General features: G+C 49.4%; 1 protein-coding gene across 1 annotated transcript in view; it reads right to left on the bottom strand.

The window, feature by feature from the left end:
- LOC130116428 (protocadherin Fat 3) overlaps positions 1–27,481 on the bottom strand; it is a 128,015-nt gene that overhangs the window by 93,004 nt on the left and 7,530 nt on the right. Inside the window, 2 exon segments of the mRNA XM_056284339.1 lie at positions 8,342–8,540; positions 15,176–15,294. Coding sequence (XP_056140314.1) covers positions 8,342–8,540; positions 15,176–15,294 — 318 coding nt within the window.

The raw sequence follows: 27,481 nt of genomic DNA, 5'->3' as shown, positions 1-27,481 counted from the left end.
AAACCAAAAAAAAAGCCTAAATACCACAGGATCAGATCTAGATTAGGATTCAGCACATAACAGAATGGTCTTCTCGTTCTTTACTTGAATGTGCTTCCTGAAATAGTTCTGTATGTAGATCATGAAAACGGGCCGTGCAGCCGAGCAGTTTGTTAGCTGCACCGATCAAACGGTGACGAACTTCCACTGCCAACAACCCCTGCCAGCGCCGGACTTCTGCGCATTTGGCAAAGAAAACACTTGAAACTTGAATTCAGAGAGTTGCTCATGTCAAACAGAAGCCCACAGCAAATCAAAAACAAAAAAAGTGAACATGTTGAGTGATGGTCTATGGCCAGTAAAAAGGGGGTCAGCCATATGTCCCCTCGGCCCTGTGGGCTAGCTATTGAACAGGTCAGCTATCAGTTAACCCTTGTGTTGTCCGCACATTGTGTATACCGCCCTTGTCTTAAGGGTCCTTTATGACCCGCCTTCATTAAACCTCTAAATTAAAGCAACTTCATTTAATTTTAAACCCCAAAGCTAGTTTGCACGAAGAAGCAACCTGTCCTTCATCCTAAACTTTGTGACTATCTGGGTTGTCCCCCTTCACGGTGCAGAAAGACTGCATTTCATCAGTGGACACCACTCCTTTTTATAGGGTCAAACGTGACCCAAACACAGACTGTGCGATCTCAGGCGAAAGACGACTAAACGTGGCTCCAAAGACAGGTTCAAAGACGGCCGATATTATGGTCTTGCGAACGAAGACAACCCTGGACAACAAGTCTGACAGTGTCAGAAATGTATGATGACCGTCTCACAATGTGACTGCTGCCACGACCTACATCTACTACCAGGGGCGCAACGACGGGGGGTGCAGAGGGTGCAATGCACACAGGTGCCGCATCAGCGGGGGCGCTAAAAGTGCAGTGTACAGGAAACAATTTCTGGTTATAGGCCTGTTTGTTTTTTTAAAGTTTAATGTTTACAAATATTATTACTCAGATGAAAATTTTGGATTAGAATATATAGTTACAAGTTATATTTTTTAATTATATTTTCTTTTTGTGTACGGTCTTTTGGCGCCCCCGCTGATACGGCGCCTGCGTGCATTGCACCCTCTGCAGCCCCCCCCTCGTTGCGCCCCTGCTACTAACCAACCAATAGAAATGCAGCACGAAATGACGCACCGATCGACGCGACGCAGAATCTTTGCTGGCGCTAAACGCAAACAAAGACTGTTAGCATCTGTGACCAAAATGCGATGGATTCAACAAAATGAGCTAAAGCGAGCTAACAAAACGAGCTAAAACGAGCTAAAGCGAGCTAACAAAATGAGCTAAAACGAGCTAACAAAACGAGCTAAAGCGAGCTAACAAAACGAGCAAAGCGAGCTAACAAAATGCGCTAAAACGAGCTAACAAAACGAGCAAAGCGAGCTAACAAAATGAGCTAAAGCGAGCTAACAAAATGTGCTAAAACGAGCTAACAAAACGAGCTAACAAAACGAGCTAAAGCGAGCTAACAAAACGAGCTAAAGCGAGCTAACAAAATGAGCTAAAACGAGCTAACAAAACGAGCTAAAGCGAACAGACAAAACGAGTTAAAGCGAGATAACAAAACGAGCTAAAGCGAGCTAACAAAACAAGCTAAAGCGAGCTAACAAAACGAGCTAAAGCGAGCTAACAAAACGAGCTAAAGCGAGCTAACAAAATGAGCTAAAACGAGCTAACAAAACGAGCTAAAGCGAGCTAACAAAGCGAGCTGCGGCGACTATTGAAAGGACTCGATCCCTGCTCGGCGCCATGTTGCTCTACCAGCGGCGTAGATTGATTACGCGCGCTGATGCGGCGCGCACACTGATGACGTTTATATGGACCTGCGTCGTAGCCTGCGATTCAGTAGGCGTTATCGTACAGTCTACATACGTCAAACCTGATGTCGTACCCGAGTTTATTAGATCCGTATCGCACAGTGTGGCTTGCAATACACACATAGGACTGCTGAAATCGCGCAGTCTGTAGGAGGCTTACAATCTTAGTACCCTGGTGGTGTCCGGCTTTCATGGAAACATGAACTAAAACAATGTTTCCCTTTTTCTAATGTTGGGGCCACTCTAGGAAAAGTCATCAAATTTCAGGTTGAAAAAAGTATCGTTTAGAGTCTTTCCTGTGCTGTTAAACACTGTTATGGGTCATTCTGAAGGTTGGGTTAAGGTAAGTGTTGGGTTAAGGTTAGGGTTAGGTAGTGGTTAAGGTTAAGTCAAAGTTAAGGTAGGTTAGGTTACATTACGTTTAGGTAAATTCAATGAAATAGGGCTGAGGGAACATAATAATAATAATAATAAATCAAACTTATATAGCACTTTTCTAACACTCAAAGTCGCTTTACAATAAACGGGGTGAAACAAGACAACAGATAAACATAACACAGACATACAGGGGTGGATGGGAAGGTTGTGGGGGGCTACGAGAGGGCGAAGCGGCAGCCACACACAACACACCAGCAGTACTCTACGACTTAGATACGAAAGGGCAAGAAAAACACTGTAGACATTGATTTTTCTGTAGGGGTTTACCCCCGTAGCCTAGTCCTCTCCCGAGGTATCCACTAGGCAGTGCCGCTGTCTACCCTGTAGCTGGGGGGCTTGTTCGTGGGCGTTGGATATCCACACACCGGTGGGCCTGCGTACTGAAGGTCTAGCGGCCAGACCTCCTCCGAGTCCCTTGTAGTTCAGCCAGGGTCCAACATAGTACCAAAAATGGCTTTGACCAGGCAAAACATGTCTGTTGCAGCAGGCCATACTGACCATTTGACCAGAGGGATCCACACAACCAGGGTTAAACCAGGCTGCCTGCAGGTGACACTGTGACATACCGGCTTACAGGGTTGATGATGAATTGAATCGCAAACATGAGCGTGCGCACAGGAGGACGTACCTCCGTGTGCACACACACATGAAGGACAGAGTTTGTTTTCAGAGCTGCTATGCAGTGTGGATTTCTCTGTAGGACAGTTAAATGTAATGTGCCTCAGCAGTGTGAGGGTGTTTGATACGATGCAATGAAGTGATGCATCTCAGTGACAGCGGAAGGTCTGTGCAGTCAACAGACAATAGATAGACTGTAATCATGGTGCATAACACACTCAGGCACACATATACACCCTCCCGCGTGCACACGCACTAATGCGCACATACATCACAGTGTCACCTTGAGCTAGCTACGCAGGCTAACACTTCAATTAAGCCAATTTGGAGGGAATGTATAGCAGCAGTCGCAGGCTGTAGGGGAGGCGACTGGGCGGGCTTGCTCAGCAGAACACTCCACAAACCAACCACTCACATTTAGAAAAAAAAATCAATGAGCCACAACTCTCACCAGATCTACAAACCCTGCTGTAAAAAAATAGGGCACCACATGCAAACCAGTGAAAAGGAAAATCCCAGTGCTCCAGTGCCCTTAATGTTATGTACTTTAAGTACTGCATGGAGCTCCATAGAGATGCTGTGCTTTGAATAAACTGTAGTGTCAGTCACACTGATCAGTCAAGGCAGTCTGGCTCTTTACCATTTGCTCCACAATATGTGTCTGAGAACCACAACGGCTCATTTATAGGCAATAGCTAAAATATATAAGAGCCAATGAAAACCAGAAGCAAAACCATAATTGCCATTACCATGATCAAATCAATATACATCCATCCATCCATTATCCAATCCGCTTATCCATATGGGGTCGCGGGGGATGCTGGAGCCTATCCCAGCAGTCATTGGGCAGCAGGCGAGGAGACACCCTGGACAGGCCCGCCAGTCCATCACGGTGCCCAAAACAGTACACATAAATAGTCAAATTCACAAATAAAGATGTCTGTTAAAGGATAAAATGGGATCAGCTTCTTAGCAAACAATGACAAATAACATAAAAAATGCCAAATTAATTATGCTGGATGAACAAACACGCAAATCAATACAACGCTGTGATAAAAAGGTCACAGATAGCAGTGACTCTGTGACAGCTCTTTGCACAAATGCTTTTACAGGAAGCACCGCATCCAACACTCAGTGTCAACATGAATTTGTTCCGTCTTCATCCCCAACGGGGGTCAGCCTCGCTCACATGCTCGGAGTGTGTCGGCACGCTGTCACATCATGTCTGCACATGCAAGACTCACACCGGCTTGCACTTCGGCACGTTTTGAGGGCGGTTATCGTAAGCCCTTCAAACTCAAATGTCCCGGGGTTGCAAAAACATCTCGCTTTGAAATGCACATGACTTCTTTTCCAGAAATGGCAGGAAACCAACTGAAGACGGGTGCAGCGGCGGGTGTGCACAAAGTGGAGATAACGCCGATGCCGATTCTGGTATCGGATATTGGGCTGATACCAGGATAAAATGGAGCGTCGGTGTCGGAGATTTTACCCAAGACTAAGATACGATATCAGAAGTCACGAGTAACAAGTCATCAATAAAAGTAAGATGACTTGATTTACTCTAGTTTGACTCGTCTCGTCTCGTCTCGTCTCGTCTCGTCTCGTCTCATCTCATCTTCAGCCGCTTCTCTGGGGTCGGGTCGTGGTGGCAGCAACGCCCTCCAGCTCCTCCTGGGGAATCCCAAGGCCTTCCCAGGCCAGACTGGACATGTAGCCCCGGGGTCTCCTCCCAGTTGGACGTGCCCGGAAAACCTCCAAAGGACGGCGCCCAGGAGGCATCCTAATCAGATGCCCGAACCACCTCAACTGGCTCCTTTCGACGTGAAGGAGCAGCGGCTCTACTCCGAGCTCCCTCCGGATGTCCGAGTGCCTCACCCTATCGCTAAGGCTGAGCCCAGACGCCCTACGGAGGAAACAAAGATTGACTGGTATATTGAGAGCTTTGCCTTCCGGCTCAGCTCCCTCTTCACCACAACGGTCCGGTACAACGTCCACATTGCTGCTGATGCTGCACCGATCTGCCTCCAGTTTCGACTCACGGAAGCCTTTATTTTATTTATTTTCTTTGAATGATGAAAAAAATGGATTCCGTCTCGATTATTTTGGCCATTAACCTCAAGCTAATGGACTAAGTCTGCACTGCTCAGCAAAAGTAATGGCTTGGATCTGTATCAGTGTCTGCGGTGATGGAGCGATATCGGCGCATCCCTACTGAAAAGAATGGCTCATGTCGTGGAGGCTCAAGGTGACAACACAACTGTACTCAATAGTGGTTTGATGGGCGGGATGAAGGAGGCTGGAAGCAGTGCACTCGCTTTCAGTGATTGAATTGTCTATGAAGACAGAGGCAAGAGGGGGAGACGAGGGAAAGGACCGCCGGGCCTTGAACCCCAGGGCCCGTGGGGGCGTCCGTTGCGATCCCGTAGACGCGGGAGGCTGGATCTCCATATGTGCAGGGGAGGTTTAAATCTGTTCACCGGGCGCTAGGGTTCAGTTCGGAGACGTCTCGCCATTCATCCCGATTCGGTCCGGACGGCGGGTGGCGGAACCTCATTATTCATCCCCATTTTTGAAAGAGGGGGATAAGTAATGAGGTTTCTCTAGCGGCGTGCGAATGGATCTAAACCGCTCCTGAATATTTTACTGCCGGCGTGAGTGAAATAAATCCGCATTGAGCGAATCACCGTGTGATTTCTGGGTCCGTACGAGAATAAATAAGCCTGATGAGTACTGTTGGTTCAGCCGTGCTGTCCATTACACAGCGGCACGTATTACTACAGTCTTCAGACCGTAGTAATACGTGCATGTTTATATGGAATATATACGTATGTGAGGCCTTTTTTGGTATGCTGGTGGATGCTTGCATAGCGAGGAGGCTCTGGGAGCCGGGAGCCGCAGCAGATGGTGACAACCGATCGCTCATGTTTGCAGTGGAAGCTCGTTCATCACGGTGTGATCAGGGGTGTCGTCCATCTCTGGAGACAGAGGTCCCCGGAAATGAATTAACGAGTAGGCCTACAACAAAACGCTGAAAGTCTTGACTCTATTTTATTTTCTTGACAGAGACGGACAGAAAGGGCTCGGATGGCTTGAGACGCTCCCAACCCAAACACGCTTATAACATCAGAGGCACACAATACCCACAGGTTTCCTGCCCTTTTTACCCCCAGCTGTACTTGGCCAATTACCCCACTCTTCCCAGCCGTCCCGGTCGCTGCTCCGCCCCCTCTGCCGATCCCGGGGAGGGCTGCAGACTACCACGTGCCTCCTCCCATACATGTGGAGTCGCCAGCCGCTTCGTTTCACCTGACAGTGAGGAGTTTCACCGGGGGGACGTAGCGCGTGGGAGGAGCACGCTATTCCCCCCCCCCAGTTCCCCCTCCCCCCCTGAACAGGCGCCCTGACCGACCAGAGGAGGCGCTACTGCACCCTATTTTCCAAGCTTTCCCAGTCGCTGCTCCATCCCCTCGGACTGCAGACTACCACATGCCTCCTCCCATACATGTGGAGTCGCCAGCCGCTTCATTTCACCTGACAGTGAGGAGTTTCACCGGGGGGACGTAGCGCGTGGGAGGATCACGCTATCCCCCCCCCCCCAGTTCCCCCTCCCCCCCTGAACAGGCGCCGCGACCGACCAGAGGAGGCGCTACTGCAGCGACCAGGACACGTACCCACAGCCGGCTTCCCACCCGCAGACACGGCCAATTGTGTCTGTAGGGACGCCCGACCAAGCCGGAGGTAAGACGGGGATTCGAACCGGCGATCTCTGTGCTGGTAGGCAACAGAATAGACCGCCACGCCACCCGGACGCCCCCCACAAAGGTGTTTTTTTAACATAAAAACACACACGCTTGTGTGTAGCTCTGCTGCGACTGTCTCAACAGCACCAGGGGTAGTGGATATAAGAGGCCTTGCACAGCGTATGTTGCAGCTCGTGACAACCGGTTAGGGGCGTATGGGCCATTTAGCCAGTATCTTACTCGAACCCCTGGCCATCGTAAAGTGTCCTGAAGCACCGAGAGACTCCGGCGTGGTGTGGTGGAGAGCGGGCCTGTGCGAGCTGGCAAGTCCCTGCGTATCGCCGAGTGCGTGATGGCTGCTGGCGTGTCTGCCGGAATCAATACTGCCCTGTTCACCCCGTCCCAGCTTGTGTTCGGAGCTTATTCGGAGAACCCGAGCGGGAGCAAGTCTTAAGCAAACAGCACAGTCGACTCATAAGGAGTAATTAAGCAGTTCCTCGGAGTAGTAATCGGGAAGAGCTTTGGACTCGTGTAGCGTAGCTTTAATGACCGAATTTCCGCAAGAAGTTCCTCCATTGCATATCAAAAGGCTTTTGTCCTCGCGGCCCTAAATGCCCGTCTTCTGCAGCGTGGGGTGCAAAACTCCCTTGATTTGACTGCGTGGGAACTGAAGCCAGTTGAGCTGCAGCGGAGGAGCTTGGCCCTGTGCAGAGTCTAGCACAGATACACGCAGGACATACAGAGAAATTACTTGGGTTTCACCGGTTTCAGAGGAGTCGACGGGAATTTTGTGGTCCGGAGCCCCCACGCCCCCCCACCCCCCACCCCGCTTCTGGACTGATGTGGTCAGGATCTCAGGCTACCGTACTCAGCGTCCTCTTGTAGTATATCGCGTGTCTGTTGTGTATGTCGATTTTGAATTTCTCTTTTCAAAGCACTTCATACCCTGCGTTTGAGAAGTGCCGTATACGTTTAGCTTCTTATTATAGATTTTATAGCTATAATATACTATAAATATAATGTAATATAATGAATAAATATAATATAAATAAATAATAAATATAGATAAATATAATTAAATTAATGAATCTATATGTAAATATTATATGATATAAACGTAAATTAAAATTTTAAATTAAATTAAATTATTATCAGGATAAGCGGTTCAGAATGGATGGATGATGGATAATTATAAATATGATTTTTTGGGGTTTTTTTTTAACCCTCCCCCAATTATACTTGGCCAATTACTCCATTTTCCAAGCTGTCCCGGTCTCTGCTCCACCCCCCTCTGCCAATCCGGGGAGGGCTGCAGACTACCACATGCCTCCTCCGATACACGTGGAGTCGCCAGCCACTTCTCTTCACCTGACAGTGAGGAGTTTCACCAGGGGGACGTAGCGCGTGGGAGGATCACGCTATTCCCCCAAGTCCCCCCCCCCGGACAGGCGCCCCAGACCAAACAGAGGAGGTGCTAGTGCAGGACCAAGCTGGAGGTAACAAACCAACAATCCCCGTGCTGGAAGGCCAATGGAATAGACCGCTATGCTACCCGGACGCCATATAAGTTGTATAACTTCCTTACTGGGCAGTGTGTAATACTGCTTTGCACTGCCAAGCAGATTGCCCAGTTCACTTCCTGTCTCATAACCCGGATGACTTTAGGCGCATTCCTCTGCTGAGCTACCTGTTTTGGGGTTGATAGAGAAGAAGTTCTGCGGGTTCCCGGCAGTGATGCGGTAACTGAGACGACTGGGCGTGGCGGTGAGGTCGGGGTCCTGCGCCTGAATACGGATGACCGACACATCTTTGGGAGAGTTCTCCATCACAACCGGGTGGTAGATAGGGTCAGAGGTCAGAGGGGCGTTGTCATTGACATCCTCCACCTTTGAGGGAGAGTGCGAGAGAGAGAGAGTAGCAGAGAAAAAGAGAAAGAGGAGAGATAAAAACGTTGATTTAAGGTTTTGAGTAAGGGAATGTAATCAATCGCATGTGTCTCTGAGTTTTATCTGGGTTGACAGATAATAAATTCTTTGACTTTGCCATGACACGTTGTGCTGTTGGGGGGGGGGGGGAGAAATCCATTTTACTTTTGACCTGCACATTTTTCCAACTGGTCAGCAAAATAAATTTGCTTTCTGCCTTTAGTTTGGCCTATTTCTCCTCCCTGTGACATTAAGATTTCTTGCGCTAAACGTATCAAAAGCAGCTAAACTAGGCCATATCTAGCAGCAAGATAGCGTAGGCTCGGCAGTCATAGTGTCATTACTGCTCCTTTCTGCCTGTCACATCCGTGACGATGGTCTTTTTCTTTGCCAGTTATTAAATGTTTACATTATAAATAGGTTTGGCTCAGTTCAATGAAAATGTGTTTACCCTCTGCAGCACAGAGGATGAGCAAGTTCCCTCCCATTTGCATGCACCAGGGCCACCCATAAGGGGGGGGGGGAGCTCTCTGGGATCCTGCTGCTTGGGTGGGGGGGGCATTGAGGCCAGAACTAATCATGTTCATCCTAAAGATAAGCAGTGTTAATGGCAAGTATTGCCACATAATGTGAACGGGCTAAATTGATGGACTTTAAAGACATTAAAAAGGAATTTGCATATGCAGTAAGACGACAAAAGCAGCTGTATAAGAGGCAAAGATGAAGCCATCATTTTCTACTAAGAAATGTGTGGTGTAAGTGTAGCAGATCTTTGTTGAGTGTGTGTGTGTGTGTGTGTTAATATGTGTGTGTGTCTTCTCCTAGTGCCATGGTGGAGAATCTTGCATGTACTAATGATCTCAAGAGGTATGCCGTCCGGAGCTTGGCTCCTGGTAGTGTCACCTAAGGCGGATAGGTCAAGGGGGAGCGCAATCCAGCAAACACCTCAATAGCAGAACTGGCGGAAGATGTTTCCAGGTCACAGCAGCAGTGAAGGCGGATTAAGGCTAAAACACAGAGGGGTCCTCAATCGTCTTGGTTCTCCATGCCATCGGACTCTGGCCACCCCCTGCCAAGGGACGTGTAGTGGCTTCAGGCACGTCAGCCTCTCCACGTAAAAACCTGTCACGCATAGGCATCCTCCCACAAGGGAATCAACCCATAACCATCATGGGTCAAAGCCCTGTGGCAATCAAGAAGAGGCGACGGGGGCAGGACAGTGATGTCTGGCGGCCCCTAGCCACAACCTTGCACACAGGTGGTGGGTGTATGATCAGTCGCTAATCCCTAGGACTGAGGCTGAGGGCTTCTCGGCTGCTGCTCCCACGACTGAGCAGCCCTATTTAGGATCCGCTCTGTTCACCCCAGTTGGGGAGGGGCTAGATAAGGTGCCCTTAACGTACTTTGCCTCATACCTCCTGTCTGGACCACCACATTCCGAGGGATCACCCCCATAAGTTCAGAAACTCGTATATTTCGAGCCTGGAACATACAAACCCTCATGGACAAACAATCCAGTGATGGCATACTGTCATCACCGCCTTAGCTGAGGAGATTCCCGATTGATATTGCTGCACTCCCTAAAACCCAATTGGCTGACCAAGGGCAGCTGAAAGAGGAGAAGGATGGTTACACTTTCTTCTGGAAAGGAAAAGTAGCTGATGAGCTGAGGCTCCACGGTGTGGGCTTTGCCATCAAAAACAGCCTCATTTGCCACCTTACTGATTTTCCTCTCGGCATCAATGAATGCCTGATGATAATATGACTGGCACTTTTAAATAACCAAAGCATCACCGTCATCAGTGCATATGCTCCAACACTTGACTCACAAGATGAAGTAAAGGAGACCTTCTATGCTGATCTGGACAATGTTCTCACCAAAGTCTCCAAGGAGGATAAGCTAATCCTGCTTGGAGATTTCAATGCTGGAGTGGGGCGAAATTACAACTTGTGGCAAGGCATAATTGGCCAGGAAGGAATTGGAAACACAAACTCCAATGGCATCCTGCTGTTCACAGCATGCTCAAAACACAGCCTAACCATCACCAACACACTCTTATCACCAGAAGAATGAATTTAAAACAACCTGGAGGCACCCTCGCTCTAACATTTGGCACCTCATTGACTACATTATTGTCTGTCAAAGAGGCCGGTGAGAGGTACTTATCACCAGAGTGATGATCAGCGCAGATGACTGCTTCACTGACCACGGCCTTATATGCTCCACGCTGTCCATCTATCTTCACCAGAAAAGAAGGGGGCAGAAAAAGCAAAGCTCAACCTCGAACTGATAGCTCCTGTCGTCAACCACTCCAGGCCATGCTCAATATATCAATGCCCAAGCAGTATCCAGATAATATTGAAAGCCAATGGGATATGCTCAGAACTGCAATCACTGGTACCTGTAAAACCACTTTTGGACCTAAGACGAAGAACCACCAAGATTGGTTTGATGAGAATGACATGGAAATTCAATGGTTAATCAACTTAAAGAGGCAAGACTTTACCATCTGGCAGAATGAAATCAACTGCCAAAATAAATGTGCTGCCCATGCAACAGCAAAGCCAGCCATCCAAAGTCAGGTTAAGGTATTGAAGAACCAGTGGTGGACGAAGAGGGCCCTTGAGTTCCAACACCTTGCAGACTCTTGGGATACTAGAGACTTCTTCAACACTAACAAAGCAATATATGGCCCCAGTCACCGCCATCTAAGACCCCTTCACTCCAAAGATGCACACACACTGCTAACAGACGAGTTAATCGAGGACACGTGGAACGAGCACTACCAGGACCTTTTAAACCGGGACCATGGGCAGGATTTTTACTACTCGCCAGCTCAAGCCCAGGAACAGAATTAACCGTTGTGCATGGCCTTTATAAACTAACCAAAGCCTTTGATTCCATAAACCGCCCGCTGGCTAGTTCTGTCAAAAATAGGCTGTCCTGACAAATATATCAGAGTACTATAACTACTACATAACAATATGTCAGCTGCAGTACTCTGCAGTTATGCAGATGAGACCGAGTCCTTCAAGGTCTACACAGGAGTTAAACAAGGCTGTGTCATTGTCCCAACCCTGTTCTCTGTCGTCACTGCCACCATCCTCCACCTCGTACGTAGGTCCCAATCTTCCTCAGGGAGTCAAAACCGTGCGCAGAACTGGGAATCTTCTGAACATTAACAGGTTCAGGGCTAAAAATAAAACCACCACCACATCCATCATTGAGCTGCAGTACGCCGATGACAACGCCTTAGTGTCCCTCATAAAAGAGGGACTACAGATCATGCTGGACGCCTTGGCAAAGGCATACAAGCAGCTTGGCCTGGCCATTAACATAAAAAAGACCCATATCCTCTACCAGCCCCATCCATCTCTGTAGACAACACCAGACTAGAAAACCTGGAACAGTCCCCAAATCTTGGCAGCCTTCTCTCCTCCAAAGCCACATTGGCATCAAAATAACTATTGTCTCAGTAATGCCAGCCAGGCTTTCTCAAGATTGAGTAAAAGGGTTTTTAAAAACCACGACCTTCAGGCCAGAGCAAAAATTCTGGTGTACAAAGCGGCAGTGCTGCCCACCGTACTGTATGGGTCAGAAACCTGGACCACATACAGCAGGCACCTGAAGGCACTCCAGACATACCGAACAGCGATACGTCAGGAAGGTCCTTAAGATCAGCTAGGCAGACAAGCGCACCAACTTCAGCGTCCTCGAGGAGGCCAACATGCCTACTATAACTGCCACCATCGCACAACATCAGCTGGGATGGACTGGCTGTGTCCTCCACATGTCTGTCTCTCGCCTCCCGAAACAAGTCCTTTACTCTCAGCTCATGACAGGACGATATAAGAAGCGATATAAAGATAACATCAAGACTCGACCTTAACACCTGGCAACAAGCAGCAAAAAACACAGGGAGGCCTGGAGACTGGCTGTCCATGAAGGTGGTGCGTGCCATAACCATGACCTCCACCGTGCTGCTGAAAACAAGCGCAGAGTCAGAAAGGAGCGAGTTACCAGGGAGGCCACAACCACATCCTCAACCACTCCATCACACCCTCGCCCACATTGCCCCAAAATATGTGACTCCAGCATCGACCTCTATGCCCGCCTCAAGACCCAGAAGGACCCAGAAGGAGGACAGTCATACTCGACCCCGAGTGACTACCGATGATGGTGTGTGTGTGTGTGTGTGTGTGTATGTGTGTGTGTGTGTGTGTGCTTATGTAGCCCCCATTACTGAGTAAGTCTCTCTCAGGGGGGGTCCATTCACTGGACCTTTTCAGGGGCCTGGCCATTGCTGTGGGCAGGCCTGGCATGCTCTGTGATCTGCGAGTGTTGGAGCAATGACACATCGTTTGACTTGGCTAGCGTTTTGCTGTTTGTAATACTCTTAATTAATAGTTAATTATCAATGTGGAATGACAAAACAACTCTGAGGTAAAAAAGCAGACTTGTCAGCTTTATTTGAGGGCATGTCCTTTATCCTTTACCCCCAAACCCCCTTTTTCACATGACACCTGCCAACTTACCCCCAGCATTACCCACCCACCGCCAGCCATCCCATCCCAAACCCTTTCAGTGCTCCTGTATCACACAGTGAAGTCCTATTTCTGCCACTGTTATCTGTTTCTCCCCCGCCCCTTTGTTTTTTCTCCCCAGTTGTACTTGGCCAATCACCCCACCCTTCTGAGCTGCCTCTGTGGCTGCTCCACCCCCTCTGCCGATCCGGGGAGGGCTGCAGACTACCACACGCCTCCTCCCATACATGTGGAGTCGCCAGCTGCTTCTTTTCACCTGACAGTGAGGAGTTTCACCAGGGGGACGTAGCGCGTGGGAGGATCACTCTATTCCCCCCAGTTCCCCCTCCCCCCTGAACAGGTGCCCTGACCAACCAGAGGAGGCGCTAGTGCTGCGACCAGAAAACACACCCACACCGGCTTCCCACCCACAGACATGGCCAATTGTGTCTGTTAATTAGTCAGTTAGCTAGTGCCTGTTAGTTAGTTAGTTAGTTAGTTAGTTAGTTAGTTAGTTAGTTAGTTAGTTAGTTAGTTAGTTAGTTAGTTAGTTAGTTAGTTAGTTAGTCTGAAGCCATATGGAGTTTACTGATGTTTAAATGAGGACACATTAAGATGCCCAGGGTCTGAAAACTCTCATATTACCACTACCAAAGTTTAGCAGTTCTTCTTTTCTTCGCCGGATTGCTCAAAAGCAAAGTCACAATGGAGGAAATAACTACTGCGAGGCTAATGATATTCACATACAAGATAGTCGGCCATAACATGTTCAGCTTTTTCAGTCTTGAATGGCAGATGCTAACTCTGTGTGTGTGCAGGGATAGTTGTGATGTGTAATATGTCAGTTTGCTACTCATGGATGTGTAAGATGTTTGTTCAGTCATTGGTGTAAAGCTGTTTTCAGAGGACGGCTGTATGCTACCAGCAACTACGCAGCAAATAACTGCCCCATCTCGCCCAAGTCATACGTGACAGGCAAAACACAATTTCTGCTAATTTGAATCATTGGTGGACGCTACGTGTTGACGGCTATTTATGTGGAATAAATGTGTGTGAAAGTACATCCAGCCATCCATTATCCAAGCCGTTTATCCTAATTAGGGTGGCGGGGATGCTGGAGCCTATCCCAGCAGTCACTGGGTGGCAGGCGGGGAGACACCCTGGACAGGCCGCCAGGCCATCACAGGGCCCACACACACACATTCCTACCTACGGACAATTTAGTATGGCCGATTCACCTGACCTCCATGTCTTCGGACTGTGGGAGGAAACCGGAGCACCCGGAGCAATCCCACCCAGACACGGGGAGAACGTGCAAACTCCACACAGAGGACAACCCGGGACGACCCTCAAGGTTTGGACCACCCCGGGGCTCGAACCCAGGACCTTCTTGCTGTGAGGCGACTGCACTAACCACTGCGCCACCGTGCCGCCCGTTTATCCATTATCCAAGCCGCTCATCCTAATTAGGGTCACGGGATGCAGGAGCCTATCCCAGCAGTCATTGGGCGGCAGGCGGGGAGACACCCTGGACAGGCCGCCAGTCTATCACAGCCCCCCCCCACACACACACACACACATTCACACCTAGGGACAATTTAGTACGGCCGATTCACCTGACCTCCATGTCTTTGGACTGTGGGAGGAAACACGGAGAGAGCATGCAAACTACCCCAGGGGCTCGAACCCAGGGCCATTTTGCTGTGAGGCGACCGCACTAACCATTGCGCCACCGTGCCGCCCGTGTGAAAATACACCATTTTTATAAGTCAGGGTGAGAAGAGCTTAATGCAGTGTTTCTCAACCCAGTCCTCAAGGAACCCCTATCCTGCAGATTTTCTTTGCAACCCTGAATAGGTACCTGTTTGTAGTAATTCAACCAATCAGCAATGAATTTTGTCAGACGTTGCACACCTGTTGCATAATTAAGTGCTGCGAGATGATTGGTCGAGTAAGTACAAGCAGGGCCACCTATGCAGGGTTGCGATGAAAATCTGCAGGATAGGGGTTCCTTGAGGACTGGGTTGAGAAACACTGGCTTATTGGGACCATGGCAACAGACAGAAGGGTACCTGAATGAAGACTTCAATGGAGGCTGACAGGGGCGAAGCTCCTCTGTCTGTGGCAAAGACCGTCAACCAATAGGAGTCTTTGGCTTCGCAGTCCAGGATGCCGGTGGTGTAAATGACTCCTGTTGTTGCACAGAACAGAACATGGGCGTCAGTGTCAGACGCCGTTACCGAGGCAGCAGAGAAATAATTGCACAGCAGATATTTCACAGCGCGCTCACTCGACACAGTGGAGTTTGCAAAGGCGAAGGGAGGACAGCGGGAGCAAACTTGCTGCCCCGGCTCCAGTGACATTCACGGGCCCTAGCAACACCGCCCTGGTCACCTTCAGTCGCTCAGGCCCGCCGCCGCTAATCACTCTTGACCAAACCGCTCCCGCTGCTGCTACACAACACCGCAGACACGCCGCACGTCGGTGGAGGCAAACACACACAAGTACAGACACACAAACACTGGTGGTGCGTGCACACACGCGTGCATCACTGACGGGCGGACAAAGAGACGCACACGAAGACGCGGTGGATGGGGGTGCAAGTTTGGCAGCCTCGAGGGCGGTTGCTAGCAACTGGAGTGACACACACACACACACACACACACACACACACACACACACACACACACAGAGAAATATGTGTCTAAAAGTCAGAGCTGCACTATTTTGCAGGGATCACTGCTGTCATGTTCAATGCCAGGAGCTATGGAGCACATTGTCAAAGGGACAGGAGTGTGTCAGATGGCCAGTTTTGTTTTTTTGTTTTTTTTACAAAAAATGTCCAAAAATGAAGACTTTTGTTTTTATTTCTGAAGACAGGCGAGCAAAAGCAAGAAACCGTGCACCCGTGGGCTTTGGCGAGGGTGCAAAGTGCGCCAGACGAGCTCGGACGAAGCCCGCTGCCAGGGCGCGGGGCTGTAATACGAAAACCAACACACGTCGTCTCGGGGTGCATGAAAGTGAAAGGAGACAAGAGCCAATGATGGGGAACAGGACTGCAGCGCCCTCCCGTTCTGTGTATATCAACATTCATCAGACGCTCTCTGCTGTCTCTCTCGTACGCCGCGGCACCTCGACAGACATCTGCTCCTGCAGTAATCGGGGGCTGAACAACACCGACCCAATTTTCATAAGAAAGAAGAAGAAGAAAGCCACTTCAGTTTGCCGCTGTACAAGTTGCAACAAAATGTGTCCTCTGCATTTATTGTATAGGAGCAGTGGGCAGCTGCAGCGCCCGGGGGGGAGGGGGGCGACTCCAGTTCTTCTTACCGTCGCCTTGCTCAGGGGCACAGGCAGGGGTATTAACCCTAACACGCATGTCTTTTTGATGGTGGGAGGAAACCGGAGAACCCGGAGGAAAACCCGCACGGACACGGGGAGAACATGCAAACTCCACACGGAAAGGACCTGGGGCGGCCTGGGGTTCGAACCCAGGTCCTTCTTGCTGTGAGGCAACGGTGCTAACCACTGGGCCACCGTGCAGCCCAAGAATTTAGGTTACATATGGGTGAAATATTTGCTATTCGGCCATACTAAACTGTCCCTCGGTGTGTGTGTGTCGGCCCTATGGTGGCCTGGCGGCCTGTCCAGGGTGTCTCCCCGCCTGCCGCCCAGTGACTGCTGGGATAGGCTCCAGCATCCCCGCCACCCTGAGAGCAGGATAAGCGGTTTGGATAATGGGTGGACATTAAGGATATATATTAATAACACTTCTAATAAGAACGGAAAACATTAATATGAAGTGATAACAGTTGATGATCTTCTTCTGCTTGTGGCTTGTCCCCTGTTTCTCAGGGGGTTTATAGTTTCCGCCCTGTGAGGGCACAGCACCAATGGCGGCCGCTGTTAACCAGGGCCTCGACCGGTCCGGTGTGGTCTTGTCAATCCGCATAACGATTTGGGAAAATGTCATGTTTGACTGCTCTTCCTGACACAACCACTAGCCGTTTGGACGGGGCACAGGTTAAAGCCCTGATGCCGTCCCAGTATTCACGGACGGTTGCCCATGCCTGTTGCCACGATGATAATTGATGATAATGATGATGATCATTTTTACTTTTGCTACTAATACCTGCACAGATGGCTTCCTCCTGCTAGGGGATAGTTAGCCACACGTCTGTCTGACACCTACAGTCATGCATCACAACCGTATGAATGTGCGCGTGGGGGGGGGGGGCCTCGCGTCTTCGGTCGGTGTTGTCACATTGGATGTAGCAGCATTCCTCAGGGGTCACCTATCACCCGAAAGTGACCGCGCCATTGTCAGATCATGACTAAGCAGCTGCCAAGGGCACGCCTGGCGCACAGTGAAGTGTTTGTGGTAACGCATCCTCGCTCTGTCGTCCTTCACGTCGTCCTTTTCAAACCACATCTCGCGTCCGTCAAACAGCAGCGAGCCAGAGAGATGAGAAAGAGGGTGGGGGGGGAGCTGGTTGTTTCAAAAGCTATTTGAACTTTACAACCGACAAGCACCACTCTGAATTCAGTAGAAATATGACTTGACAGTTTCCATTCTCGCCATAACTAACAACACTTCACAAAGAAGAAAAAAAATTAATGGATCATGAGGCCTTTTTTTTCCCCCCTTCCCAGATCTAAAGGTCCCCAGCTCATTGAAATTCACGTCTATCCGTCATGTTCCATCAGTGGCTAATTGTTCCTGAGACGCAGCTTTTGTGGTCCAAATTGTTCATTAATACCGCCAATGAAGCGATAAATCTAGGGGTCATTAAGGAAACCCTATATGTGCCTCTACATGTCGTCAGACTTGGAGGACATCAAACATATCCCGTCTGTTTACCGTGAGAAATGCAGAACGAATTACCTTTAGAAATGCAGCTGTGTGCAAGTTAAAGGGCTCTTTATCCTGACACAAGATGAATCCTGCGGACCCTAATAGAGGAGCGCCGGCTTCTGACAGCTGCCCAATGAGAAATTGTTGGCTTGCTCTCCCTGTATGCAATGACAAGAATACCAATTTTCGTTCAAAATGCAGGAGCTGCCGAGGATTTAAGCCGGGGAAGATCCCACTTCTCTTTTGATAGATAGCTCCTGCGCTCTCCGCCCCCACGCTGAAATGAGTCATCTAAACAATTTACATATCATAGGTGGGAAAACGGGGCATTCATAAAGAGAACATATGAAACGTGACGCCAGAAAGGGGCGCCAGGTATGAGTCCAGGGGGAGAATAGGGTCAAAGTTCAAAGCAGGCTATTCTTAAAAGAATAACGTTCCATAGAAAATGGCTGTCGTGCGCATCTTGTCTTGAACGTCTGCCCTTTTCCCTCCTTCCCTTGCTCTTTCTGTTTGCCTCTTTCTCTTTCTTTGTCAACATTCTTCCTTTTAGCGATAAGAGTGAGAGAGTGACAAGCAGTCAGAGCAGACGGCAGCTAAATGCATGGTGAGAGGACAGAGTCCGCCCAGTCGCCAGGATAGAATGTTGGCATTTTATGTTTCTGCAAGCCGCAGATACATTAAAGTCTCGACGTTTCGCAACCAAAAAACACATTTCATGTCAACATTTCAACTTATAGCCTTATAATTATTTCAAGCATTTCAATTTATATCGTACAGGGCTCTCTGAAACAAGGTCTGTGCCTTTGGAGGCCCAATATATTAGATTCAAGTTATTTTTATTGTTTCTTTGTTTGTTTTCAAAATAAGTCACCTTTACATATTGCCATGCTGCTGACCATCCAGGGCATTACTACAGGTATGGGCCCTGAATTGCTTGGGTTAGGGTTAGGTCTGAAAAGAGAGATCTTGCATTTCATCAGGAAAATAAGCTTCAAAGTAAGCCCAAATTGCCAGTTTGGTTGCAAATTATCCAAAAATTATTACCTTAAATGATATTCATCACTATTTCCACAAAAACTGACAAAAAACGAAAGACCTTTAATGTCATGTGTTGGGCCTCCAAAGGGCTCTCTCAAAGTAAGCCTGGGCCAAGGCTGTGTCCATGAAATGTTAAAATTAAAACTTCGTTGTAGGACCAGGAACCGAAGGGTGTGCTCCAATTATCAGGGCATCACACTGCTCAGCCTCCCTGGGAAAGTCTACTCTAGGGTGCAGGAATGGAGGCTCCGACCGATTGTCAAACCTCGAAATGCGGATTCCATCCTGGCCGTGGAATAACGGAGCAACTCTTTACCCTTGCGGAAGTGCTGAGGAAGGCATGGGAGTTTCACCAGCCAGTCTACATGTGTTTTGTGGACTTGGAGAAGGCTTACGACCGTGTACCCCAAGACCCTCTGTGGGGGATATTGTGGGAGTAGAGGGTACCGGGACAGTTACTACAAGCCATCCATTCCTTGTATAACCAAAGTGAGAGTTGTGTCCGTATTCTCAGCACAAAGTCAATCATATTTTCAGTGGGTGTTGAACTCTGCCAAGGTTGTCGGTCCCTTGTCTCTGATTCTGTTTGTGATATTCATGGACAGGATCTCAAGGCGCGGCCAAGGTGAGGAGTGTGTCCATTTCGGGAACCTCAGAATGGCATCTCTGCTCTTCGCAGATGATGTGGTTTTGTTGGCTTCATCAGAATGAGAGCTCCAGCGTGCACTGGAGCAGTTTGCAGCTGAGTGTGAAATGGCCGGGATGAGAGTCAACACCTCCAAGTCTGAGGCCATGGTTCTCTATCAGAAAATGATGGATACCTCCCTCCAGGTCGGGGATGAGATGTTGCCTCAAGTGAAGGAGTTCAAGTATCTTAGGGTCTTGTTCATGAGTGAGGGTGGGAGGCGGCTTGGTGCATGCAGCATCAGCAGTAATGCGGACGTTGTGCCGGACCGTTGTGGTGAAGAGGGAGCTGAGCTGGAAGGCAAAGCTCTTAATTTACCAGTCAGTCTTCGTTCCAACCCTCAGCTATGGTCATGAGCTTGGGGTAGTGACTGAAAGGGTGAGATCGTGGATGCAAGCGTCTGAAATGAGTTCCCTCCCTCTGGGCTCAGCCTTAGAGATAGGGTGAGGAGCTCGGACATCCGGAGGGAGCTCGGAGTAGAGCTGCTGCTCCTTCATGTCGAAAGGAGCCAGTTTAGGTGGTTTGGGCATCTGATTAGGATGCCTCCTGGGTGCCTTCCTTTGGAGGTTTTCCGGGCACTTCCTACTGGGAGGAGACCCCGGGGTAGACTCGGAACTCGCTGGAAGGACTACATGTCCAATCTGGCCTGGGAACACTTGGGGTCCCTCAGGAAGGAGCTGGAGGTCTTTGCTTCGGAGAGGGATGTCTGGAATGCCATAGTTAGCTTGCTGCCACCGCGATCCAACCCCGGAGAAGCAGCTGATGATGATATTGATGGTGACTTTGTTGTAGCACTAAACCAAATACTTCGTTGGAAAGGTCTCTACCTGTAGACTAATATGTCAGCCTGAAGATTGTAAATGGTTCCTGTTTCGAAACATTGACCTCTGAACCTTGACCTCAATGCGTGTTGGAAGGTTTATCATTTAGCAACAGAAGGGGCTACAGACATGGGACCAACTGTTACAGAGAGCTCTTGACTTCAGATATGTGACTGTCAAATATGGTCAAAATTAATTTTTACCCATTTAACAATTAGATGTTTAAAATATGATCACACAAATGTGTCTCACATTCCATTACAACCCTCGGTGTACTCTTGATTCAGTATTTATAACTTCCAATTCTAGGAAATACGCTAGTATTTTTTTTAAAACTACAATTCTCTTGAGATGCCCCATGACACTTGCTGCAAATCAGCACCATAGTTGTTGTTTTTCTGGTTTGCAAAATAGCTCTGTAACTAGGGTCGTAAAAATATTGTAACGTTCATGAATAAGTAGACACGTTAGCCCTTGGCTAACAGGTTGGATCCTTTAGTCGAGCTGTTAACGTTGTTGCCCGCGGTGTGGGAGATCCGAGTTCGCGTCCCGGCTTTGACAGTCCGGCCGGGCTGCTCCCCCGAATTCGCTACATTGGTGTCAGAAGTGGGATCGTGGGGCCATCAGAAGCGTTTCCCGAAAGAGGGGGGTAGTGTAGCGGGTCAGACCCTTTAGTCGCTGGTTAACGTAGTCGCCCGCGGTGCAGGAGCCCCAGGTTCGCGTCCTGGCTTTGGTGATTCGCGGGTACGCCAATCTCGAAGGAAGGGGGCAATGTAACGATCACGGATGAATAGGCTCGGTGGCCCTTGGCTAACGGGTCGGACCCTTTAGTCGACTGGATAACGTTGTCGCCCGCGGTGCAGGAGATAGAGCAGCCCGGGAACCGTCGCCACAGCCGGGACGCGAACCCCTATCTTCTGCACCGCGGGCGACAACGTTAACCAGTCGACTAAAGTGTCCGACCCGTTAACCAAGGGCCACCGAGCCTATTCATCCGTGATCGTTACACAATATATCTACAGAATATATCAAATATTTACTGCAGTCAAAACATAAATTACGCTGGATTTAGGTGGTTTATGGGGGGGGGGTTATACAAATGTTGATTTATTTAGTATATTCGTTTACCTACAATGACCCCATGTTCTACCCACAATCCCGCCCTAATTTTATCCTCCATTGTGTCGGCGGTGCAAACACGAGAGGAGGTGCTTTGTTATCATGTAAATCATTTACATTTGGAGTTGTTTTATCAATGTTTTTCGGTACAAGCCATCCAATTACATTTCTCAGCTCGAGCTAGGTGCTCCGGCGTGCTATGAACAGAAGGTGAAGCTTTGTGGACTGAAGGGCTGCTTAGAGATTGCCTGGTGAAGTGGGGTTGAATCGTCCTGAAGAGTGGCCACCGGTCGACAACGGAAGCATTTACTCTTATCTGATGCAGTGGCGGCAGCACGGTGGCGCAGTGGTTAGCGCGGTCACCTCACAGCAAGAAGGCTCTGGGTTCGAGCCCCGGGGTAGTCCAGCCTTGTGAGCGTCTTCCCGGGTCGTCCTCTGTGTGGAGTTTGCATGTTGTCCCCGTGTCTGCGTGGGTGTGCTCCGGTTTCCTCCCATAGTCCAAAGACATGTAGGTCAGGTGACTGGACTGTACCACATTGCCCCTAGTTATGAATGTGTATGTGTGTGTGTGGCTCCTGCATGATGGCCTGGTGGCCTGTCCAGGGTGTCTCCCCGCCTGCCGCCCAGTGACTGCTGGGATAGGCTCCAGCATCCCCGTGAGCAGGATAAGCGGTTCGGATAATGGATGGATGATAGCAGTGGTGTGTGGTAGTTATTATGATGGGCCCTAGTGCATGCTAGTTACCAGTTATGAAGCACACACGCGCACCATTAGTGGTATATCTATTTTACCAACAATGTGTTGGATGTTACAGTCAATCAATCAATCAATCAACCAATCAATCAAGTTGTACTTTATATAGCGCTTTTCTAGCTGCAACAGCCCCTCAAGGCGCTTTGAGATACTTAGGGTGCTGTATGGGGAAAGTAGAGAGGTCAAAGAGCAAGCTATCAGAACCATGGATAGCCCTCTGACTCGCGGTAACCTGAACCAAACGACCATCCATCCATCCATTATCCAGACCGCCTATCCTGCTCTAAGGGTCGCGGGGATGCTGGAGCCTATCCCAGCAGCCATTGGGCGGCAGGCGGGGAGACACCCTGGACAGGCCGCTACACCACTAATCCGTCCACTTTTCCGATGTTTAGCAACGTTGCTAAACATCGGAACACAAAAGAGCCACTGACATCAATAGCTCTGATAACGACTCCAAGGAGGCTAAATATTGGAGTTTCACCACCAGCCAGTCAGACTAGCTTGGCCTAGTCAGAAAGGCACGAACTGATGAAGCCTCTTGGTATATATCCGTCTTCACGGATATATACCAAGTCCAGTTGCACTTGATTCAACTCCTTTGGATAACCATGACGACCTGGATGAATGAGAACATTCACAGACATCCTCACTGTCAGGTGAAAAGAAGTGGCTGGCGACTCCACACGTGTTGGAGAAGGCCCGTTGTAGTCTGGAGCCCTCCCCGGGATCAGCAGAGGGGGGGTGGAGCAGCGACCGGGACGGCTCGGAAGAGTGGGGTAATTGGCCAAGTACAAAACTATCTTAACATATTGCATTTCCAACTGCGAATAAGAGGAATAACAGCCAGTTTTTAATTTCATCTTATTTTTCAGACAGAAACGTGAAAGTCACCTGACGTGGATGCGGGCCCCACCCACAACAGGCTATACGTCGAAATGTTGATATGAAGCGTGTTTGTGGTTGAGACACGTCGAGATTTGAAATCGTGCAGAAAGGGAAAAATAAGCCAGCATTTCAGTCTTGGCGGCTGGGTTGACAGAGAAACAGCTGTCAACAGCTGACTAAACAGCAAAGGACGAGAAAGGACTCATTCAACACCTGGCGAGGAGAGAAAACCGTGTACCGCTTGACGTATTAATACCGCTTGACATATTAATGCCTGAAAGCCCTTAAGGAATGTATAGTGTGTCCTATGAGAGTAGAGATAAAACATCAACAAGCCTGAAACAAGTGTGTTGAAAGCCAACGAAAGAAGAGGAGGATGGAACACGCTATTTTCTTTTGATCCTTCCTAGCGGTGCGCACTGAAAGCTCCCCTAAATCCCCTTTTCCTCCTCTTTACGCTTCCCTCCCCTTTGAACTAGTTCGTGCTAGTGCGCTGTCTGGTTTCCAGGGGAAAATCCATTCTCAAGGAAGGTGTTTTCTCCCCTTTATCCGCACCGATCGACGCTGGGACACTGAGGCAAATAACAGCAGCAAGTCTATTACAGGACAGGAAGTAGCACAGCTAGTCTTACTGACCGCCTGTAGAGCTCTCTCTCTCTCTCTCTCTCTCTCTCTCTCTCTCTCTCTCTCTCTCTCTCTCTCTCTCTCTCTCTCTCTCTCTCTCTCTCTCTCTCTCTTGCTCTCTCTCGCTCTCGCTCTCTCTCGCTCTCTCTCTCGCTCTCTCTCGCTCTCTCTCTCTCGCTCTCTCTCGCTCTCTCTCTCTCTCTCTCTCGCTCTCTCTCCTCTCTCTCTCTCTCTCTCTCGCTCTCTCTCTCTCTCGCTCTCTCTCTCTCGCTCTCTGCTCTCTCTCGCTCTCGCTCTCTCTCTCTCTCTCTCTCTCTCTCTCTCTCTCTCTCTCTCTCTCTCTCTCTCTCTCTCTCTCTCTCTCTCTCTCTCTCTCTTGCTCTCTCTCGCTCTCACAACTACTACTACTTTCTAGTGCTCCCGTTGGGAGTCGCCACAGCGAATCATCCGTTTCCATCTCTTCCTGTCCTCCGCATCTTCCTCTGTCACAGCAGCCACCCGCATGTCCTCCGTCACCACATCCATAAACCCCCTCTTTGGCCTTCTTCTTCTCCTCTTCCCTGGCAGCTCCATATTCAGCATCCTTCTCCCAATATACCCAGCATCTCTCCTCCACGCATGCCCAAACCATCTCAATCTTGCCTCTCTTGCTTTGTCTCCAAACCGTCCAACCTGAGCGGTCCTCTAATATACTCGTTCCTAATCCTGTCCTTCTTCGTCACTCCCAGTGAAAATCTTATCATCTTCAACTCTGCCACCTCCAGCTCCACCTCCTGTCTTTTCATCAGTGCCACCGTCTCCAAACCATACAACATAGCTGGTCTCACTACCATCTTGTAAACCTTCCCTTTAACTCTTGCTGGTACCCTTCTCTCGCAAATCACTCCTGACACTCTTCTCCACCCACTCCACCCTGCCTGCACTCTCTTCTTCACCTCTCTCGTGCACTCCCCGTTACTTTGGACAGTTGACCCCAAGTATTTAAACTCATCCGCCTTCGTCACCGCCACTCGTTGCGTCCTCACCATTCTGCTGCCCTGCTTGTCATTCATGCAACTCATTCTCTCTCTCAACTACTGTCGATACTCATTAGTCTGGCTAAAGGTCAGTCCGGGTCTCCTTTTTCAAGTCACGTACGGTAGGGACCGTCGTGACAGGCTCTAAGGCCCCAGAGGAAGAAATGTGTAAGATGAATGCAAACGCCGGGGTCACGGTGAGAGTCGCCGTGTTAGTTTTGTATTTTGCAGGTTGTGTTGCCTCTGATATCCTTGTACTCTTACCCCTACTCACTGGTGTTATGGATCGGTCAGCACCCATTTGATGTTCATCCATCTTTCGTAATTACCTCAGACGTCAGTTACCCTGAGTAGCCAGAGGCGGTGCCACAGCCCCCGTTTGTTCAGCCATGTTCCATGTATGATGCCTGTAGACGCTTCAAACTGGAAATGTAACCCGGGGAAATGATGCTTCTCCACAAAGCACTCAAGCAATTCTTAAACATGACGCCGATGGGCGTGCGGGTGGCGTGGCGGTCTATTCCACTGCCCACCGACATGGAGATCGACGGTTCGAATCCCCGTGTTACCTCCAGCTTGGATAGGCGTCCCTACAGACGCAATTGGCCGTGTCTGCACTAGCGCCACCACTGGTCTGTCAGGGCGCCTGTTTGGGGGGGGAAGCGGGATCCTCCCACGCGCTACGCCCCCCCCCCCTCCCGGTGAAACTCCTCACTGTCAGGTGAAAAGAAGCAGCTGGCGACTCCACATGTATCGGAGGAGGCATGTGGTAGTCTGCAGCCCTCCCCGGATCCGGGGGGCAGCGACTGGGACGGCTCGTAAGAGTGGGGTAATCGGCCAAGTATAATTGGGAAGAAAAAGGGGGGGGGGGTCCAAAAAGAAACTGACTGAAATATCTCAAATTGTGATGATCATACTTTGACAAACCTTGACAAGAAGGGACGTATCTCACACCTGCGTTCCACTATACACATGGCCAGAGGGGGGTGCTACATTGCTTGTTCTCACGTGAGATAATGAATGACGCCGCTAATCTCAATTTGACAAACCTCAAGGGGTCTTACTATGATATACCAGCATTTCAAAAGTTCCCAGCTTAGCTCAGAAAGCAACCACGTGGTAGGGGGGAAATATGCATCTTTTTTCTGGGGGGGGGGGTAGCAAATAAAACAGTCTTCCTCGGCCTTCATCTTGGCAGCTGACCGCAACAAGATAGAGTGAACTTGCCCCTCATGTTTCCATTTGGCTTTTGAGTCATGTTTTTCCTCGGTATAGCAAATGAGTCAAGGCCACTCGGCTCATCCCTTCAAACCACTCGCGCTTTGGCTGTGGCTTGGCTGGAGGACGGTTCTGTAGACAACGTCCTCCTTTCTGGGTCAGGTCTCCTTAGATAAGTCGGACCGATTCTTTTATAATTCATAGCTGAAGCTGATAGCTGTGAGAGCAAGGGGGGGTGGGCGGGCGGTGGGGTGCTGCTGTGTGTGGGGGGGGGTGGGGGTGGGGAGCCTTGATCAATGTTATCTACACAGGAATGGATCTGTTTTACTGGGATGCCCCAGGCCAAGCCACTACCCCTGTACTGTAGCTGCCATGCTGCCCTCATTACAGTAATGATCTCCCAGTACACCAAACCCACGTGAGGCTCCACCAGCTCCGACTAACTCGCACTCTTTTCTGTCCCTCTTCATCGCTCCATCTCCCTCTCTACCCCAACAGACTGAAGACCCAAACACAGAAACACACACACACATGCACACGGACATAAACACACTCATATACCAGCATGCACAGGGTCCTGAGGTTTTGCCTGTGTTTTCGGTTAAAAGCTCGATGGTTTCACACAGGCGGCCATGATGCACAAGCGCTAAAAATGAGAGTAAACAGAACAAGAAACACACTGGTAACAGAGAGGGAGTCAAGGAGCTGGTACGCACGGACGCCATTGGAATCGTTAAAACATTTAATTTCTTATTACCTGCGATGACTAGTGGTAAATTGAGATGTTGATAGTCTAATCGAGTCACCACGAGCTACTGGGTTTTCACTTTGCATAACTTGTCTCCGAAATTGATCTTTTGTCTCACCTGTTTCTTCGTCAATGGAGAAGCTGCCCAGTCCGCGGCCTCCTCTGATGGAGTACCTCAGCACTCCATCCCTGCCTTCGTCGTCGTCCTTAGCGCTGACAGTCAGAACACTTGTGCCCGCTCGAGAGTTCTCCTTCACTGAGCTCCTCACGGCAAAGTCGGAGAAGTAGGGTGCATACAGATTCTCATTAACATCCACCACCTGCGGGCACACGGTTACTCGTTTCACTTAGCTTAAGGGAATGGCCAGATAACTGTGCTGTGCATCTTCACTGTTTGTAAAGAAAGTGTGTGTCTGTGTATGCGTGTTTGTGGTCGTTCTCACCCACCTCGACTTCTACGTATGTTTGAGCGCTGAGCCTGGGAACTCCTCTGTCCTCAGCCAATACAGTTAAGTTGTAAAATGGTTGTCTTTCATAGTCCAGCTCCTTTCCAATCCTCAACATCCCATTCACAGGATCCACCTGTGCCAACACATTCCAATCCAGTAC

Source organism: Lampris incognitus, chromosome 8 (genome assembly GCF_029633865.1).
Source record: "Lampris incognitus isolate fLamInc1 chromosome 8, fLamInc1.hap2, whole genome shotgun sequence".
In the NCBI taxonomy this organism is placed as follows: Eukaryota; Metazoa; Chordata; class Actinopteri; order Lampriformes; family Lampridae; genus Lampris; species Lampris incognitus.
Note: the sequence above shows the minus strand (reverse complement) of the source record. Positions and strands in the feature narration are given on the sequence as shown.